The sequence below is a fragment of the Belonocnema kinseyi genome, chromosome 1, assembly GCF_010883055.1.
Source record: "Belonocnema kinseyi isolate 2016_QV_RU_SX_M_011 chromosome 1, B_treatae_v1, whole genome shotgun sequence".
Taxonomy (NCBI): domain Eukaryota; kingdom Metazoa; phylum Arthropoda; class Insecta; order Hymenoptera; family Cynipidae; genus Belonocnema; species Belonocnema kinseyi.
The window spans coordinates 170,111,489-170,133,303 of record NC_046657.1 but is presented as its reverse complement, the minus strand read 5'-3'; the positions used below and the strand labels follow the sequence as shown (position 1 = coordinate 170,133,303).

Sequence of the window (21,815 nt, the reverse complement as noted above, 5' to 3'; positions counted from 1 at the left end):
TTTCCCAATTCAGGAATTTTATTATTCTGAAATTTTGCAATTCGGGAATTTTGTTATTGGAAAAGTTTCCAATTTGGAAATTTTTTTAATCGGAGATTTTTCAATTCAGGAGAAGATTCCAATAAGAAAATTTTATTATTCGGGAATTTTATTATTTGGGAATTGCACAATTCAGGAATTTGATTATTCGGGCATTTTATTTATCGAGAATTTTCCAATTCAGGAATTCTACTATTCGAGAAGTTTCAAATTCAGGAATATTATCATTCTGAAATTTTATTATTCGAGAGGTTTCCAATTCGTGAATTATATTTTCCGGGATTTTTCAGACGTCCCAGAAATAATCTTCTAATTTCAAAACATTGTAATCAAAGTAAATGGTGTTATTCATATTTAATTCACTAGAATGTTCTCGCTACACTGAAGAAACTTCTCTAAATCATATTCAACGTTTTCAAATCATATAAGATTTTATCTAAAATCAATTTCAAAATGTTGAAATATGTGCCGATTTTTAAAAAGAAAGGGCAAAAAGTGCGCACGCAGCGCGCACAATTTTCTACGATCGATACATTTGAAACTGAGTGTAATCGCGATTAGAATCGCTTGACCGGAGATATCAGAATGCTTGACCGGGATTCCAAATTGATTAGGGGGTGACTGGAGTGCCCTTGACCAAAAAAATAAGAGTACGGCCCTGTACGTCGCAGGCTTTTAAGTCCAACATGGCCACCTGAAATGTAGCAGACGATACAGGTGGCATGTGAAATTTGTAAATAAACTTAATTTGTAGCTTTAATTATGAGTGAAAGGGTGCAAAAGGAACGTTCCGATAATTCCGAAACTAATGAAGATGCAGTGGATCCAAGGGTGCAGGTAATTTTCACGCATTTCCCCCTTTTTTACCTCAGTAAACTTTTCCTTTCACACCTGTCATTTCTACTGTCATAATTTTATTACGTTTTTAGACCTGTAGGTCAGCTTTTATTTTTTTCTGTCTCTTCATTTTCTCGCCTTCTTATTATTTCATTTTTAGTTATTTTCATTTTTGGTAGGAAAATGGTACAAAGTGGGAAAATTTATGGAAAAATCGATGAGTGATATTTGGGACGAATATTTATTTTTTGTGTAACGTGGCATTTTAGAGACAAATTTAGATTATTTTCGGGTTTTTTGCTTAGCGTAACAAATAAGTCCACTGGTAAGGTGAAAAGAATAGAGAAAAATTAGGAAAAAGTGAGATTTATTCCATTTTTTTCATTGTAAGATTTTTCCGTCAAAGTAAAATGCGCACCTAGAAAATAGATTTACTCTGAAATTTAATTCCATTTATTTTCGCAGCCGGTTAGCAAGATCTTTTTTAAACCCAATCGAGATCCACCACAACTTAGGATTTTTAGTTCCCTTCAATTGTAATCTTTTAGCTGTTTTTATTTTATTTTTTTAAATTAATTTTACAGTAACAATGTTTAAAAAACACTTGACAAGTTTTTCCAGGGTGGCCGTTGGACCGAGAATTTTATAAAATCAAGAAATGGCGGGGAATTTATTTTTTAACCGGAAATTTTACAAATTTTTAGAAAAAAAATTTGTCAACAATTTTTTTAATAATCAGTTGGTTTTTTATCTTTTTCAATTTGTGATAATTCAGTTTACAGTGCGTAATTCGAAAATCTTTGACTTAAGAATTTTGGATTTTAATTTTTAAGCGTACATTTTTCATTCAAAGAATTTTAAAATGCAGTTTTAAAAACTTAAAAATAAAAAATTAAAAACGTGATAAATTGTTCTATACATTATTTTATAAGACGCTTCGAAATTTGTTTAAAATATAAGAAATTTCAAATTTTAACCTTAAAAATTAAACTGTTTAAATTTGAAAGTCTTGGTACTTGAACAAATATAAACACCCGATTGAAACTTTATAAACTATTTTGTATTTAAAAGTAACTTCAAAATAATATATTCAAAATGTTAGGCTTTTATTAAATTTAAAATATTGTTTTAGTCTAAAATTTAAACATTTTAAATTTTGTAATTAAGAAGAATAATAAATTCATAGAAAAAATTCGACTAAGTTGAAGAGATATTTGCAAGGTCTGTGAAGATTAGAAATTAATTCAGAATTTTAAATGATTTAAAATATAATTTAAAGGAAGTATCTACGTATTCCTAATTTAAAAAAAAATAAATTTTTGCAGATTTCGAACTAAAAATTGTGAAGCTTTTTAAGAATTAAGAAAGGCTTCAAAAGAATAAAAAACATTTTCTAAAGATTCCTAGGAAAATGACTTAATTTTGGAAAATTAATTTTAAGAGAATATTTTAAAAGATTTTAAAAGATTATCAAAATTATCAAAAATGAATCTGGAAGATTTTAAGGAAAATTATGTATTTTAAAGGATTTAAAAATAATGAGAAAGAATTAAAATCATTTTAAAAGATGTTTAGAAGTTCTGCAAAAATTTCAAAAGTAATTTAATATTGGAATTAACATAATACAATATGTAGATATTTCAAGATTTATAAATTAAATTTTGAAGCTTTTTAAGGATTTTCAAACTATTTAAAATGAAAATAATTTACCTTTTAAATGATAAATTTTTCTGTTTATTAAAAAAAAATTGTTCAATTTTTAATATTTCTAGCTTAAAATGGAAATTTTTTATGTGAATATAACGGCCACCCTGTTTTCAGGATTTATTTACGATTAAAAATTGTTGTGCAAAAAATGTTTTAAATTTATTTAATATAAATTTCTTTTATGTATGTAAACAATTTTAATCTTTAAAATCTGTAACTTTATTTAAAGTTAGGTCAAGTTCCTGAAACACCAGGATAATCCAAAAATGGTTCGGAAAATGTTTTTTTTTTTTTAATTTTCATGAACATCGTCCCCAGATTTGTTGGAATTCGCAAAAAAATGTTGTTTTTTCTTTAAAATAAAAAAAGGGTAATAAGGCGTTCCGCAAGCCCGTGAAGTTTAACAAGTATTTTCCATAAGAAAAAAGTCTGTTTTATTAGTATCCCACGAAAAACCCATAAGTCAAAAATTGCGTTTTGCGAGTTTTTGACGCTAGTTATATTTTCCTTGCGGGTTTTTAAATGCAAATTGTTTCTAATACCTAAAATACTACTATACATAGAAAACAATATGTATGGATAAATTTTTCAAACAATTTATTATTTTCTTTAGCATTTTTCTCTTAGAATAGTTAGAAAGTCGCGTTTTTTCCACTTATTTTCAAGAATAATATTCGGAACGATTAAAAAATCCCGAAAAATAAAATTCCTGCTGGCAGTTTATGATATTAACGAATTTGAAAAATTATCAATATCATTTATTTATTGAAATAATAATAAAATTCCCAACGAAAAATTGCAGAATTATGAAATATCCGCACTAGAAAATTCTCGAATTTAAACAATTAAATTTCTTTTAACCATTAATTATAATTTTTAAATACAATAAGAAAATATTTTTTTTAAAAACTTATTTTTGATGTTTAAGGTTTCTAAATTTAATATTGAATTTAAAATCATGATAAATTAAAAATTATATTTCAGGATGAAATTTTTTTCAGTTATGATTATAAATTCAAACAATAATTTTAAAAACTTTAAACATTGAAAATAAATTTTTTTTAAATATTTTATTATTGTATTTTTATATAATAATTGATATATATATATATATATAAATAGTTGTTTAAATTCGGGAATTTCGCAGTGTCCAGAATTTTATGTTTGGAGATTTTTCAGTCCTAATTTTCTCTTAGAATAATGATAGAAAGTTAACTTTTTTCTAAAATTTCCAACTTTTTCAGTTATAGCGAGGCACTAATCAATCAAATTTAATATAAGTAACGGTTAAAACCATTAAAAAAATTTTTTATTAATATTTTCTTAGAATAATGAAAAAAGATGCCATTTTTCAGAAATTTTCAACTTTTTCTCCACGTTTAAGTAAGAAAAAATCATTAATTAATTAAATTTAACGGCAGTAATCTTTAAAATCTTATTAATATTTTTAATTAAAATTTCTTTTAAATAATACAATGAAGTTGCTATTTTTTCTGAAATTTTCAACTTTTTTTTGTCAACTTTTAGTGAAAGAAAAGCAATAACAAATTAAATTTAACAAAAATAATGGTTTAAACGATTTATTATCATTTATAATAATAATATCTTAGAACAATGCTATAGAGTTGCAGTTTGTTCTAAAATTTTCCAATTTCTGTTCACTTTTTAATTAGAGTGAGCTAATAATGAACGCTATTTAGCAAACAATTGTTTAAACAAATGATTAGAGTATATTTTTATGAATTAAAATTGATATTTGCAACATTCTTCCAATTTTATATAAGGATCGTATTAAATGTAAGTTTTTTTTTAGTTTATACTGACAGAATTTTTGTTTAATTTCTTATGAATATTAATATTTATTATTTTTTCTTAACTAAAAAGTTAAAAATGTCAGAAAACCCACATTTTTTAGCGTTATTTAAAGAGAATATTACTGAAAATAATAAGTTGTTTAAAGAATTATGTTTTTTTAATACGAATTAATTCTTACCCCAATCTAATTTAAAAAATTACAAAAAGTGGAAATCTTTTAGAAAAAAGTCACACTTTCTAGCATTATTCTAGAGAATATTATTATCAATAATAATAAAGGGTTTAAACAATTACTTCTATCAAATTAATTATTTCCGCGCTCTAACTAAAAAGTTGAAAACATGGAAAAGTTAATACAAAAATCGCGATTTTCTAATTAATCGAGAATAAAATTGCTAAAAATAATAATCAATTATTTAAACCATTTATGTAAAGATCTAATTATAAGTAGAATGTATTAATTCATGCATCAGAAACAATTTTTCTATTTTAAAACACACAAAAAATCATAATTAGTGCCAAAAGCTTACAAAAAGTAATTTTTCACTTATGGGGTTTTTAAGGACCCTGTACAATATACTTATGGGGTTGATAATTAATAACCAAGTATTATTTTTTATTGTTTTATAGCAAATTTTCGAAAAAAATGTCGATTTTCAACTCGATTCACCTGATATTGATTATTCTGAATAAAATGTACACAAAAGTTTTTTTTTTTTCTTATGGGAAGTACGTGGTAAACTTTATGGGATTTGCGGAACATCTTAAATCTTTTTTTGGTGTGGAATCGAATAAATTTGGGGGGCGATATGCATGGAAATTAACTAAAAAAGAGAATTTGGACTACCCTAGTGAGACACACAGGAAGAGGAATTGAAATAAATTAATTTTTGCTCTTTTTCTATTTCTTCTGGTGGCTATCGGGGTGGAGAAAAAATTGAGTATTCATTAGAATACAGATTCTGAATTTATTTCGATTTTACTCTTCTTAACGGGACAGAAATCTTAATATTTAGAATATTTTTTACGTAAATTCAATTTTTAAAGTTAAAAACATTTTTTTCTTTCATAATAACAACAATTTTTATAACTAAAATCAATAAACAGTTAACGGTATTAATTTTTTGTAATTTTTGTTTAGATAAAAATGTTTAGATTTCTAGTAATTTAATTAATTTTTTTTATTTAAAACCAACTTCAAATCTGAAATAAGAACATTTTGAAAGCTTTTAATTTAAAAAAGAACTTTTCATATTGTCTTCATTTTTTTCTTTGGATCTTTTTGTTTAACAGTTAAAGCTTAAAATTTAAACGTAGCATTTCTTATGAAAATGTAAATTTGTTGTTGTTGAATTTTAATGAGAAAATTCTCTATCACTGTTAGTGACTTGAAAATATTTTTGTGAAATAAAAAAGTATATTTAGTTTATATTTCTTTAGATTCCAACTTTTAAAATGTTAAATTTAAAATATTTCAAGCAGTAAATTATTATTATTTTGTTAATGTTTTAAGTAAAAACGTAGGAATTTGAGAATTTCAACTTGAATAATACTGTTGACTCGAAATTTAAACGATTTAACTAAAAATTATAAAAAATTTCACGATTCCAGTTTAGAAATTATTTACTGAATATTATTAGGGAATGTTATTAAATCAAAATTCTTCTATTTTGAAAATGTAATCTTTCAAAGTTTAAGTGAAAATTTCGTAAATTCTAATTGTTCCTGTTAAAAGTTATTTAATTTAAAAGCTTAAACATTGATGATTGAATTTTTAAAATATAATTTTCGATACTTTTTATTATGAAAACAGTTACAATTTATTTTATTATTCTTTGATAACACCTCTTAATTTTTTATATTACCCATTTATTTATCTTTTTGAAACAACGCAATTGTTTTTAATATTGTTTCCGATTTTACATGGATTACTAGATTCAAATAGGAAGTTATAACTAATTTCTCTTTAATTTTCTTACTAGAATTTGTTTTAAATAATTATTTTAATTATTTCAGATCGAACTCGAAAGACTTAATACAGCGACTGACGATATTAATAAACTCGAAGTCGATTTAGACGTAAGTTTTTTGAACTTATTCTTGCACGACAAAATTTGCACTATTTAAATTATATTCAAATTATAAAAGTTTATAAAAAACGTAATTAAAACAGAGTATATTCTCAGCGACAATTGTTTTTAAAAATTTACTTTAGGGCTCATGCATAAAAAAGAGGATTATTTTTCACGAAAGAAAGGGTTATAATGAAGGAATAAATTCCTTCAAATAAAATTAATGTAAATACCATATTCAATTAAATATAGAATAATTTTAAATTACCCAAATGTTGAATTTTCAACTTATAAAGAAAACATTTATAACAAAAAAATGGAATAGTTTAAGTTTCATATAACAAATGAATTTTTAACAAACAAAAACAACGAATTTTCATTTAAAAAAAGTTACATTTCAAAGCAAAGAGGTAAATCTTCAAAAAATATGAATTTCTGAAAAACTAGTTTAACTTTTAACCAAGTAGTTAAATTTTTAACCGAAAAAGATGAATTTTCCATCTTTAATTCTCTACCAAAAAACAAGAATTTTCATTAAAATATATAAATTTTCAACAAAATTGTTGAATTTTAAAGTCTAAAGGATTTATTATCTACAAAACGGTTGAATTTTTACCCCGAAAATATAAATTTTTAACCAAAAAGTAGGTTTTGTGCCAAAAAGTTAAATTTACATCAAAATAGTTTAATTTTTAACTATACATTTGGATTCATACAAAAAATATGAATCATTAACAAACAAGGTAATTTTTTTACCAAATTATTGACCAGCAATCAAACCAGATTAATTTAGACCCAAACATTTACATTTTTAATTAAAAAATATGTATTCCCATCCAAAAAGAATAATTTTTGAAGAAAAAAGATTTGAACAAAATAGTAATGTTTTCAACGAAAGAGATGAATTTTCAAATAAAATGATGTATCTTTAAACAAAATTAATTTTCAACAATAGATTTCATCCTAAAAGGTGATTTTTCAACCCGAAAGATTAATTTTTTGAAAATGGAAGAGTGAAATTTCCAACCAAGGAGGTGAGTCTTTAAAAAATATGAATTTTTAACAAACTAGTTCAACTTTTAACCTAATAGTTGAATTTTCAAACAAAAAATTTTTTACCAAAAAGTTAATTTTTCATAAAAATAGTTTAATTTCTAACAAAATAGTTCGTTTTCGATTGAATATTATAATTTTCTACAAAATTGTTGAATCCTGATAACAACCAGATTAATTTAGATCCAAACAACTGCATTTTTAATCCGAAAGGATGAATTTTCAACCAAGAAGATTCATTTTCGACCTAAAGAGACAAATTTTTAACAAAATACTTGAATTTTCGACTAGAAAAAATCAATTTTCAATAAAAACATATAAAATTTCAAACAAAAATGGAATAGTTAAATTGTTAGTTGACAAAATTAATTTTTAACAAACAAAAAAAAACGAATTTTCAACAAAATATTTACATTTTCAACAAAAGAAATGAATTTTCAACATAAATATGAAACCTAAAAAAAAGAATTTTTAACAAAAGATTATTACTTAAAAGATGATTAATTTTGTCTTAGAAAATTAGTTGTCCAAAAATATAATAATTAATTGTTCAATTAACGAGAGGAAACTACAACTGGCAATTCAACTATAAATTCAAATATTTTGGTCGAAAGCTCAAATAGTTCATTGAAATATAATGCACATTTTTGTTTAAAATTCAACTCTTTGGTTTTGTAAAATATTGCTTTTGGTTGGGGAATTTATCTCTTTTCGTAAAAAATTTCTAAGGTGGGTTCATCTATATTTTTTTAAAATTTGTCTCTTCTGATGAGAAATGAAACTACTTGTTTGAAAGTTCACCTATATTAATAAAAATTCAGTTGTTTGGTTAAAGATTTATAATTTTAGTTGAAAATTTAGCTCGCTAAAAATTTTAATAATTTCTTTTTAGTTCGCTTTTTTAGGATAGTTGAAAATTCGTCTTTTGTTTTGAAACTGGTAGAAATATCAACTATTTGGTTGAAAATGAACTTTTTTTGTTGAAAAATAATATTTTCAGTATAAAAATTAAAGCATTTGATCAAAAATTAAATTTGTTGTCGAAAATTGAATTGTTTTCTAGCAAATTCTTCACTTTTGTTTGAAAATGCTAGAAAATTCAACTATTTGGTAGAAAATTAACTTTTTTGTTGAAAATTAAAATTTTCGGATATTTTCGGAATAAAAATTGAGCCATTTAGTTGAAAATTCACGTATTTTGTTCAACATTGAAGTATTTTGGTAGAAAGTCCAAATTGAATTAAAAATAACTTTTTTGATTGAAATTTAAGTCTTTTGTAGAAAAGTCTTCTTTTTGGTTTGGAAATGCTAGAAATTTCAATTATTTGGTTGAAAATTAACTTTTTTGTTGAAAATTTTACTGTCTTGTTTAAAAATTAGTCTTTTATGTTTGAAAATGGTAGACAATTTTATTAGTTGGTTGAAAATGAACTTTTTTGTTGAAAATTAATATTTTCGGTATAAAAATTAAAGCATTCGGTTAAAAATTTATGTATTTTTAAAAAAATTTAACTATTTCGGTAGAAAGTCAAAATTTGGTTGAAAATAGAATTTATTTTTGAAAATTTAATTCTTTTCTAGCAAATTCGTCATTTTTGTTTGAAAGTGCTAGCAAATTCAACTATTTAGTTAAAAATTTATTTTTTCGTTAGAAATTGAACTGTTTTGTTTGGAAATAAGTCTTTTAGGTTTGAAAATGTTAGAAAATTCTACTATTTGGATGCAAATTAACCTTTTTTTATTAAAATTAATGTTTTTGTTATAGAAATTCAATCATTTGGTTAAAAATTCATGTATTTTGTTGTAAATTTAACTATTTTGGTAAAAATTTCAAATTTGATTGAAAAGTGACTTTTTTTGTTGAAAATTCATCTTTTTGGTTTGAAAATTATTGGAAATTCAGTTACTTGGTTGAACATTAACTTTTTTGATAAATATTAATATTTTTAGTATGAAAATTCAACTATCTGGGTGATAATTTATTTATTCTGTTAAGAATTTAAGTAATTTGGTAGACAGTCCCAATTTGGTCAAAAAATAACTCATTTGTAGAAAAGTCTTCTTTTTTGGTTTGAAAATACTAGAAAATTCAACTATTTGGTTTAAAATTTACTTTTTTTATTGAGAATTGAACTGTTTTTGCTTGGAAATTAGTCTTTTAGGTTTGTACATATTTGGTAGAAAATTGTACTGTCTTGTTGAAAATTAACTTTTTGGGGAAAAATTAATAATTTTTTTGGTCTGAAAATTCAACCGTTTGGTTGAAAATTCAATTATTTTGTTAAAAATTTAAATATTTTAAAATTTGATTGAAAAGTAACTTTTTTGTTGAAAATTCAGTTGTTTGGTTAAAGATCCATAATTTTAATTGAAAATTCATCTCTCGTTGAAAATTAAACTACATTTGCTAGAAAATTTTACTATTTTGTTGAAAATTCGTCTTTTTTGTTTGAAAATAGTAGGAAATTCATCTATATGGTTGAAACCTAACTTTTTTTGTTGAAAATTAATCTTTTCGTTATTAAAATTATGAGGTTAAAATCAAATTTAAAATCCCATTTAACGTCCAATAATCAAATTAATGTGCAGAATTCCTGAAAATAAAACCAAGAATCCAACGACCAAATTTGTACAACCAGCATAAAATGTTCCTATTGAAATTTGAAAAAAGATCCAGGAAAATACTTTCTTTTCGTAAAGAAGAAAAGAAAAGAATTTTCCTCCCTGGAAAAAAAATAAAAAAGAGAAAAGAAAAATGAGAAGGAAACCAACCAAATCTCCTTCCTTCCTTTTTTTATTTCTTTCGTCTTCTTTTCTTTTTATTATTAGCAAATCGCAACAAAAAAAGATATGTAACAAATAAACACTAACGTTTCAGCACTTATACATGCCTTTATAAAGGCAAACAACAAAAAATTTAATAGGAAAAGAAAATAAAAGTGTTTTTCTCTATCTTTTTTCAAATTTCAATATGAACGTTTTATGGCGGTTGTCTAAATTTCGTGGTTAGATTCCTTGTTTTATTTCCAGGAATTCTGCAGATTTTCTTAAAAATGTATGTATATTGTTAAAAGTTTAATTATTTTGGTAGGACGTCCAATTTTAGTCAAAAATTAACTTTTTTGTTGGATATTTAACTCTTTTCTGGAAAATTCTTCTTTTTGGTTTGAAAATTGTTGAAAATTAAAATTTTTTGATATTTTTGGTATGAAAATTCAACTATGTAGTTGAAAATTCATGTATTTTGTTAAAAATTTAAGTATTTTGTTAAAAAGTCCAAATTTGGTCAAAAATGACCTATTTTCTTGGAATTTCAACTCATTTGTAGAAAATTCTTCTTTTTCGTTTGGAAATGCTAGAGAATTCAACAATTTGGTTGAAAGTTTACTTGTTTGTTGGGAATTTAACAGTTTTTGTTGATAAACAAGTCTGTTAGGTTCGAAAATGATTGAAAATTCTAATATTTGGATGAAAATTGACTTTCTTTATTAAAATTAATATTTACGGTATAAACAGTAAAGCTTGTGTTTGAAAATTAATGTATTTTGTTAAAAATGTAACTATTTTGATAGAAAGTCAAAATTTAGTCGAAAATAAAATTTGTCCACGAAAATTAAATTATTTTCTAGCAAATTCGTCATTTTTGTTTGAAAGTGCTAGAAAATTCAACTATTTGGTTGATAATGTACTTTTTGGTTGAAAATTTAACTATTTTTATAAAAGTCGAAATTTGATTGAAAAGTGACTTTTTTGTTGAAAATTCGTCTTTTTGGTTGAAAATGATAGAAAATTCAGCTATTTGGTTGAGAATGAACTTTTTTGATCAATATTAATATTTTTGGTATGAAAATTCATCTATTTAGTTCTAAATTCATGTATTTTGTTGAAGATTTAAGTAATTTGGTAGAAAGTCCAAATTTTGTTAAAAATTAACCCTTTTGATTGAAATTTAACTCTTTTTTAGAAAATTCTTCTTTTTGTTTTGAAAATCCTAGACAATTCAACTATTTGACGGAAAATTTACTTTTTTTTTGGAAGTTTAACGTTTTTTTTTGCTACTATTTAGATGAAAATTAATTTTTTTGATTAAAATTAATATTTAGGTTATAGAAATTCAATCATTTGGTTGAAGATTTATGTATTTTCTGAAAGTTTAAGTATTTTGGTAGGAAGTCCAAATTGAGTCCAAAATTAACTTTTTTGTTGGATATTTAACTCATTTCTAGAAAATTCTTCTTTTTGATTTGGAAATTGTAGAAAATTCAACTACTTAATTGAAAGTTAACCTTTCTGTTGAGAATTAATATTTTTTGTATGAAAATTTAATGTTAAAAATTTAACTAATTTGGCTGAAAATTAATTTAATTTTAAAAGTTGCTTCTTTTATCATGAAAGTTATTTTTTTTCCGGTAAAAAAATGTTAAATACTTTGGGTAAAAAAAACACGTAGTTTATTGACAATCCCTTAATAGTACAAAAAAACTTTAAAATTTAAAAGTATGCATGAATGGATTTCAATTTCTGATCAAATATAATCAAAAATTGAATATAAAAAAATCTCTCAAATGTGACGAAAGTAAACATTATATCTCGCAGATATAATGTTTACTTTCGTCACATTTAAGAGATTTTTTACATTCAATTTATGTATTTTGTTAAAAATTTAACTAATTTGGCTGAAAATTAATTTAATTTTGAAAGTTCGTCGTTTTATCATCAAAATTATTTTTTTTCCGGTAAAAAAATGTCATATACTTTTGGTAAAAAAGAAACACGTAGTTTATTGACGATCCCTTAATAGTACAAAAAAAACTTTTAAATTTAGAAGTGTGCATGAATGGATTTCAATTTCTGATCAAATATAATCAAAAATTGAATATAAAGAAATCTCTCAAATGTGACGAAAGTAAACATTATATCTGCGAAGCTCATATACAGTTTTGTAACTGGTAGCGATTGGATTTCATTAGAGTGATTGCTTCACAGCGCAGATAACTGGATAATAGCGCACACATCACAACGGTTAAATTATATCTTAAGAATTTCATTCGTCTTTTATTAGAACTCAGATTACTTTAAATAACTCTTGAATTCAGCCTACATCGCAAGGGTATTGCAAGGAGAGTCTTATCAAATACTAACCGAGATATTTTGCAAGAAATTCGGCTTTTGAGAAGAAAAAAAGCGATAATTGTACTCGATTTTTAAACACTAAAGTTCACCTTAAAAGTGGCATCCCGTGTGGAAATAACCCCATTTGGCCCTATTACAAGTCGGGCACTAATAGGGGGCTAGTCGGGTTATTAATTTTGACAAAGTACCCAGTCGGGGACTAATCGGGGACTAGTTGCGCTTTTTGTTTTCAAAATTTCAGTCGGGGCCTGGTCGGTGGTTGGTCAAGGGCTAGTCGGGTCTTTTTGTTCACTAATTTCCGTGCGGGTAATCTTCAGGCTCTGGTTGGGAGCTAGTGGGGCTATGTTCGGGTTATTCTTATTTTTGAGTTTTCGACAACAATAATTTTACACCGTTTTTTGGAGAAAAGATTTATTAATGTTAAATTCATCTCAAATATACTTAATAAATAATTATTAAGTTGATAATTTTGTACGAAAATCAACTTTTTATAAAAAGAACTATCAACATCTTCAAAAAGACGTAATCTTATTTTTTTATAGTATTTTTTAGAAAATTGCGAATTTCTAGGAACATTTATAAATTCCTTTGTATGGAATTTTAAGAAAATCCATATTGGAAAAAATAAATATATAAATGTAGGTGAAAAGTCTGCCGAGTGTGATAAGACTCTAAATTTGTACAGATGCTTTTTTTTAAATTGATCTGAAAGGTTTGCCATATGTAAATAAAGTCTAATCCTTCATCTAGTTGAAATTGGCAAGAGAAAAAGTTTTTGATTAATCAGTGAAGAGCAGTATCCTAGTAGTAAACTATTAAGCACGGTTCAGTTTAGATTTCGCTACCACCTTCATTTGAGTCTTGCGGTTAGATGAAATTTTACTTTTTTTGTTGGAAATTTAACGGTTTTGTTTGGAAATTAGTCTTTTATGTTTGAATATGGTATACTATTCTACTGTTTGATTAAAAATTATATTTTTTGGGGAAAATTAATATTTTTGGTCTGAAAATTCAACGATTTGGTTGAAAATTCAAGTATTTTGTTAAAAAGGTAAATATTTTGGTAAAAAAGTTTAAAAAGTCATTTTTCTAATTTATAAAATTAAAAAATGAACACAACATTTTATTGTTTTGTTCAAAATTATGCAATTTTTGTTAAAAACAAAAAAGTCAATCTTTTGGTTTAAAATTCAACTTTTTTGATTAAAATTTAACTCTTTTGTAGAAAGTTCTTCTTTTTGGTTTGAAAATCCTGGGAAATTCAACTATTTGGTTGAAAACTGAATTTTTTGTTGGAACTTTAATGAGTGTTTTTGATGAAATTAGTCTTAGGTTTGGAACTGGTAGACAATTTTACTATTTGTATGAAAATGAACTTTTTTGTTGAAAATTAATATTTTTGTATGAAAATTCAACAGTTTGGTTGAAAATTTATGTATTTTGTTAAAAATTTAACTATTTTGGTAGAAAGTCAAAATTAGATCGAAAATGAGATTTGTTTTCGAAAATTTATTTTTTTTTCTAGCAAATTCTTCATTTTTGTTTGAAAATGCTATAAAATTCAACTATTTCGTTGAAATTTTACTTCTTTTGTTGGAAATTTCACGGTTTTCTTTGGAAATTAGTCTTTTAGGTTTGAATATGGTATAATATTCTACTGTCTGATTGAAAATTATCTTTTTTGAAGAAAATTAATATTTTTGGTCTGAAAATTCAACCATTTGGTTGAAAATTCAAGTATTTTGTTAAAAATGTAAATATTTTGGTAAAAAAGGTTAAAAAGTCATTTTTCTAATTTATAAAATTAAAAAATGAACACTAAATTTTATTGTTTTGTTCAGAATTCTGCAATTTTGTTAAAAACAAAAGAAAGTCATTCTTTTTGGTTTAAAATTGCTGAAGATTCAACTTTTTGGTTTGAACATTCATCTTTTTTGGTAAAATATTAACTTTTTTGTTAAACATTCATATTTGTGGTTTCAAATTCAACCGTTTTATAAAAATCGTTTTTTTTTGTATAAATAATCCACTACAATGCAACTACATGGTTAGATACTAATATTTTTTTGATTGATCATTTTCAACTATTTTCTTAAAAATTCGACTCTTTGGATGGAAAATTCAACTATTTGATCGAATATTAACTTTTTTGTTAAACATTCATACTTTGGGTTTAAAATTTAACTGTATTGTAGAAAAAATCGCCTTGTTGGCATAAAAATTCCACATTTTGGAAGATATTTTTTTTCTTAATGGACTGAAAAATCTTCTTGGTTTCAAATTCATATTTTTTAGATAAAAATGCAACAGCTTGGTTAAGTTCAACCGTTTTTGATTTCAAATAAAAATATTTGTTGTCGAAAATTCGCTTTTAATTGATTAAAATTAAGTTTTTCAATTAAAAATTTAACTATTTCGCTTTTTTTGTTGAATTTTTTTTTAGTTAAATATCATGTATTTGGTTGAAAGTTAATACCATTGGTTAAAAATTTAAATATTTTATTAAAAATTCGTTGTTTTTAAAAATTAGAAATTAGTTTTTACACTTAAAATATAACAATTCCATTTTTAGTTAAAAATGTATGTATTTTGTTGAAAATTAATTTAATTGGTTAAAAATTCTACTGCTTTGCTGAAAATTCGACTTTTTGGTTTGAAAATTCATCTTTTTAGTCAAACTTGAACTTTTTTGTTAAAAATTCATATTTTTGGTTTGAAATTCAACTGTTTTATAAAAAAATCCTCTTTTTGACATAAAAATTCCATATTTTGAAAGACATTTTTTTTCTCAATTGACTGAAAAATCTTCCTTGGTTGAAAATTTATATTTTTTGGATAAAAATGCAACTGTTTCGTTAGCTTCAACCGTTTTTGATTTCACATGAAAATATTTTTTGTCAAAAATTCGATCTTAATTGATTAAAATTAGGTTTTTCAATTAAGAATTGAAGTATTTCATTTTTTTGTTGGAAATTCTTTTTTTTATTTAAAAATCATGTATTTTGTCGAAAGTTAATTTTATTGGTTAAAAATGTAACTATTTTTTTGAAGATTCGTTGTTTAAAAAAATTAAACATGAGTTTTTTAAGTTTAAAATATAAAAATTCCATTTTTAGTTGAAAATGTATCGTTTTTAGTTGAAAACTCATGTATTTTATTGAAAAGTCACCTTTATGGTATCAAATTCAACTATTGTGTTCAATAAATTTTTTTTCTTGAAGATATATCATTATAACTGAAAATTCATTTCTTTGAATATAAATGTAACTGCTTTGCGGAAAATTCGTCTTTTTGGGTTTAAATTGATCGTTTTGGTAAAATATAAACTTTTTTATTAAGCATTCATATTTTTGGTTTTAAATTTAATTGTTCAGAAAAAAATCGTCTTTTTGGTATAAAAAAAAAACATTTTGGGGGAAATTTTTTTCATTATGTACTGTAAAATATTTTTTGTTGAAAATTCGCCTTTCTGGATTAAAAGTTAAAAAAGTACTGGTAAAGTTTTCACATTTTTAGTTAAAAATACAAATCTTTTTCATAAAAATTTATATTTTTATTTAAAAATTAATATATTTTGTTGAAAATTAACTTCATTGGTTAAAAATTTAACTATTTGTTAAAAATGTGTTGTTTTTTCATTAAAAATTAATTTTTACTGCAATATAATGTAAATTTTCAGTTGAAAATTTATCCTTTTTAGTTGAATGTTCATGTTTTTGGTAGATATGAAATTCACCTATTTGGTTCAAAATTAATTTTGTAAACTAAAGATATATCATTATAGCTGAAAATTAATTTCTTTTGTTAAAAATGCAACTATTTTGTTCAAAATACGTTTTTTTTAAAATTCTTCTTCTTAGTTGAAATTTCAGTTATTTCGTTACAAACTTATCTTTTTGGTAGAAAATTAATCTTATTGGTTGAAAATGTATCTTTTTGGTTGAACATTAAATTTTGTTATTTGAGAATTTAACGTAAAAGAAAAATTTATAACGGTCAGGGAAAATTAAAAATTGGCCAGGAAAGGCTAGGGAATTTCGAAATTGGCATTTTGTAGTAACCCAAGTTTTTAAATAACTCGCTTAAAATTAAATAATATTAGGGAATTATTCGTAGAAGGGTGTGAGAAGTGGGATGATGTCCTGATTTTATGGTCAAGCCATCTGGTTACCCTAATGAACTTGTTACCCTGATAATATTTTTCATATTTTGATAAAATAATTTAAATTTTCAAAATTTAGGAAGCAAGAGCGACTTTTCGAGAATTACTCTGCGAATCCTCACTAAAAATCGACACTCTTGCCAAAAAGTTAGGCGACTGTATAGAAAAATCAAGGCCCTACTATGATGCGAGATTCAAAGCTAAAGAGGTAATCGAAATTTATATTTTTCTACTTAAGATTAGGATTATGATCAGATAAAAAGTCTTTTGAGATTCGTGGAAAACAATAAAAAATATGTAATCCCTTTAAATCTGTAGAAATTCCGTGCAATTTTATGGATTGTTTTTTTTATATTTCTTGAAATATTTTAAATTTATGAAATTTTACGAAATATTTGAAAATTCTTAGAAATTTTTTATTATTTTGGAAGTTTTCTATAATCAGGGTGGCCGTTTTAGTCGAGGAAAAATGTTTTCGATCATTTATTGGTTTGTTAAAATTTGTCACGATCGTTAAAATTAAAAACTTTGAACTCTGAGGATGAAATTTTCTTTCTTTTAAAGTAATCACAACTAAACTGCTAATTAAGCTACTCAATTTAAATACTTTTAAATTTTTATATTTAAAATAGTTTAAAATTTTTCAATTAAATTGAACAATTTAAAATTAAATCACATTAAACTGCAACATTTTTAATTCGTAATTTTTCAAAAAATTGAACAATTTAAGGTTCCTGGTTAAAATATATAAATCGCGATAATTTACGATTTATTTATTTGTAAATCTTTAAAATTATGTTATTTTAAGCGATTTGAAGTTAGCGATGTTCAAAGTTTTCTTTAGAACGACAATTCAGTTTTAAAAGTCATTAATTTATTTATATTTACAGTTGATCCCTCGGTATTTTTTAAATTACACTATATTCTTTACAATTATTTGCAAAATTTTAAATTCCTTTAAAAATGTTCAAGTCTTCGAAATCTTCCGAGGTCGCATAAAATCCATAGAAGTCTCGTAAAATTTAATTTAATATTAATATTTATTTATTTAAAGGGCCTAATGAATTTTAATACATTTTGCAGGATTTTAGAAAATATGATTATATAATTGCACGGGATTTTATATTTCAGGGGACTTCAAAGAATTTATTCACAAGAAGTGAGGTATTTTCTAGGATTTCAAAGATGTGAAGAGATTTAAAAATATTTTTGAAGTTCACCCTGCATTATTAATGTATCCTGAATTCTTTTTAATTCTTTGAAATTTTTTTATTCAGTTGAATACCTCTAAATTTACTCAATTCTTTTTAATTAAATGGGTTTCTTTTTAATTTTTAAAAGTTTTTATTCTTTTGATCTGGAGGGTCATTTGATGAAATGATCAAAGGATTTAAAATATTTTTTTGTCAAATTCTTTGGCATTTTTAAGGGCTTTTAAAAATGTCTAGGGATTTCAAAACATTATAAAGGATTTGAAATATCTTAGGGGTTTTAAAAATATTATGAAGAAATTTCTCAATTATTTCTGTAAATTAATGGGATTTCAAAGGATTTGAAATATTTTAAAATTTTTCCAGGCATTTTCAAGAGCCTTAAAGAATTTTCAATTTTTACAGGACCTATAAAATTCTAAGATATTTTAAAAGATTTTAAGTAGTTTTATAAGATTTCCTTACGGATTTCAATGATTTTAAAGAATTTCAAGAGCTCCCAAGGTATTTTAATAAATTTTTCAGGATATTTTCAAATATTTTTTCTCATTGATTTGGAATTCGCCTTGAATGTTATCTAATATATCCCGAATTCTTTTCAATTCTTTTGAATTCTTCTAAATTCCACCTACTTAATTGGCGGAATTTTTTCACATTATTAATTGTTTTGAATTTATTTAATTTAAAAAAAATTCATTTTGATTTGTTACGAATTTTATCGAATTATTTTTATTTCCCTTGACTTTCTCTAAATTCACTCAAATTTTATTGTAATGAATGGAATTTTCTGGATTTAAACCATTTTTTTTCAATTCTCTTCAATTTTTTTAATATACTTGAATTTTTCTAAATTCGCTTAGTTCTATTTAAATTATAGATTTTTTCAATTTCTTAAACAGTTTTTTATTTAATTGATCCAATTCGCTTTTAACCTCACCTTGGATTCTTAGGTATGTCATGAAATTCTTTTGTATTCATTTGAATGTTTGTTAATTCACCTTGCATTTTTATGAATTTCATCGAATTCTTCCCCTTTACGTTAAATTCCTCTAAATCTATCAAAAAATCGGAAATAAATGGGAACTTGAGATTTTTTAAATTTTCCAATTAATTTGAGTTCTTAATAATAAATACAGGTATACAATTCATATTGCCAAAGATTTCGCAAAGATTCCAATAATTTCATAAAAATTAATCAATATTACCAAATACTTCAAAGATTTCGCGAAGATTTATAAATATTTTAGAAATATTTCACAAAGGTTTCAATAATTTCACAAATATTTTCAAATATTTCACAAATATTTTCAGATATTTAACAAATATTTTTAATATTGCATAGATTTCTAAAGATGCCAGAAAGATTTCAATGATTTTTTCATGATTTTAAAGAATTCACAAAGATGTTTAATATTTCGCGAAGATTACGGATAGATTTAAAAGATTCAACAAAGACATCAATTATTTCATAATGATTGCCGATAAATTTCAAAGAATCTAAAAAATTTCAATGATTTTGCAACGATTTCAAAAATTTCAAAAATATTACCAAATATTTTCAAAATCTTATTGATTTATTTGCAAACATTTCCAAAGATTTCAATAATTTCATAAATATTATCAAATATTTCGTTAATATTTCAGAAAGATTTTCCAAAGATTTTACAAATATTAAAAAAATTTCACAAATCTTTCGAAAATATTTTAAAGATTTCCAAAGTGCTCACAAAGATTTTAATAATCTTTCAAAGATTTAAATAATTTTACAAATATTATGAAATATTAAAAAAATATTTTAAATATTTTACAAAGATTTCAATGTTTTTTTGAAGGGTTCACAAAGATTTCGGATAGTTTAAAAAGATTTCACGAAGACTTCATGGATTTCCCAAAGATTTAAACAATTTCAAAAGTGTACTAAATATTTCAAAAATATTTTGTGAAGATTTCATTGATTTTCCAAAGATTTAATAGATTTCACAAAAATATTTCGTAAAGATTTCCGATAGATTTAAACGATTTCAAAAAGATTTTTATGATTTTCCAAAGATTTTGCAAATATCATCGAACATTTATAAAATATTTGACATATTTCGCAAAATTTTTCAAATATTTCAATTTCCCAAAGATATCACAAAGATTTTTAAGGTTTCGCAAAGATTTCGACGAAATTAAAAAGATTTCACAGACTTAAATGATTTCTCAAAGATTTCAACAATTTCAGAAATATTGCCAATATTTTTTAAATGTTTAAAATATTCGACCAGGATTTTAATGATTTTCCAAATATTTTCCAAAGATTTAAAAAACATCTCAAATATTTCGGATAGATTTAAAAGATTTAACGAAGATTTCAGTAATTTTAAAAATATTATGAAATATTTAGAAACTATTAAAAATATTCCGCAAAAGATTTCGGATAGATTAAAAATATTACAAAGACCTTAGCGATTTCCTAAAGATTGTATTGGTTCAGATTGATTATCAAATATATGCAAAATATTTGAAATATTTCACAAAGATTTTGAATAGTTTTAAAAAATTTCACAAACACTTCGATGATTTTCCAAAGATTTAAATAATTTAAAAAATATACCAAATATTTCAAAAATATTTTATAAAGATTTCATTGATTTTCTAATGATTTAGAAGATTTCACAAAAATTTCAAATATTTCGTAAAGATTTCGATAGAATTGAAAGATTTGACAAAGATTTTAATGATTATCTAAAAGTTGTCACAAAAATTGTAAAGGTTTCGCAAAGATTTCGGCGAGATTTAAAAGATTTTACAGACTTAAATGATTTCTCAAAGATTTCAACAGCGGAGGAGGCTGCTGAAACACTCGGACTTGAATTCAGTATTAGGGGTGAGCAAAATGCATCAAATCTAATCTATCTCGAGCACTCACTCCTGAAAGCCCGGATTAAGAAAGCACAAGAGAAAAACTTTCATGAACAGCTCCTCGATAAGAGGATGCACGGTATCTTCCACAGAAATCTGAAGGATCAGTCAATGTCTTGTGAGCTAACGTTTGCTTTCCTTAAATCGCCCGGATTGAAGTCTGGTACAGAGGGTTTCATTTTTCATGCCAAGATGGTGTCATTTCCACCTTAACATACCGTCGCTACATTTTGAGCCACGACATTCCCGATGATAGCTGCAGGGCGTGCCATGCACACCCCGAGCATTTAGCTCACACACTATCTAGTTGTCCAACACACGCGGGAACGACCTATATGCAAAGGCACAATGCGTCACTAAGAGTACTTTATTACCATCTCTGTCACTCCTACGGCATTCACCTTAATATCGCTCCTCTAAATGCTCCTAGGGAAATTGAGTCAATTGTCGAGAATGGGAAGTGCCGCATATACTGGAACTTTATATTCTCCACAATTGCTTCTGTTGCTCACTTGAGAACTGACATGGTTCTTCTTGACTTCGAGAAGCGAACCATGTTCGTTATCGAATTTTCGGCACCAGCTGACAAAAACATCATAGCCAAGGAGAATGAAAAGAAAGAGAGGTATCGAGACCTTATAAGGGAGTTGCAACGATTGTACCCGGAATATTCTGTTAAACTGATCGTCCTTATCATCGGCTCTCTTGGAGGTGCCAAGCTTTCACTTGTTAATAGCCTAAAAAGCATCCCTGCGTGTCAACAATATGCTAGAACACTTACGGGAAAAATGCAGAAGGCGGTTGTCCTTGGGTCACTTCGTGTTCTTAGGGTGCACGAGGCTTTTGCTGGATCGTCGTATTGATTCCTTTACAGACTGTAAC

At 24.6% G+C, this 21,815-nt stretch overlaps 1 protein-coding gene across 1 annotated transcript in view; it reads left to right on the top strand.

Annotated features, from left to right (window-relative positions):
* The first annotated feature begins 731 nt into the window (after positions 1-731).
* LOC117170363 overlaps positions 732-21,815 on the top strand; it is a 52,118-nt gene continuing 31,034 nt past the window's right edge. Inside the window, exons 1-3 of the mRNA XM_033357114.1 lie at positions 732-876; positions 6,415-6,477; positions 16,898-17,026. Coding sequence (XP_033213005.1) covers positions 802-876; positions 6,415-6,477; positions 16,898-17,026 — 267 coding nt within the window. The 5' untranslated portion in view covers positions 732-801. The remainder of the gene's footprint in view (positions 877-6,414; positions 6,478-16,897; positions 17,027-21,815) is intronic.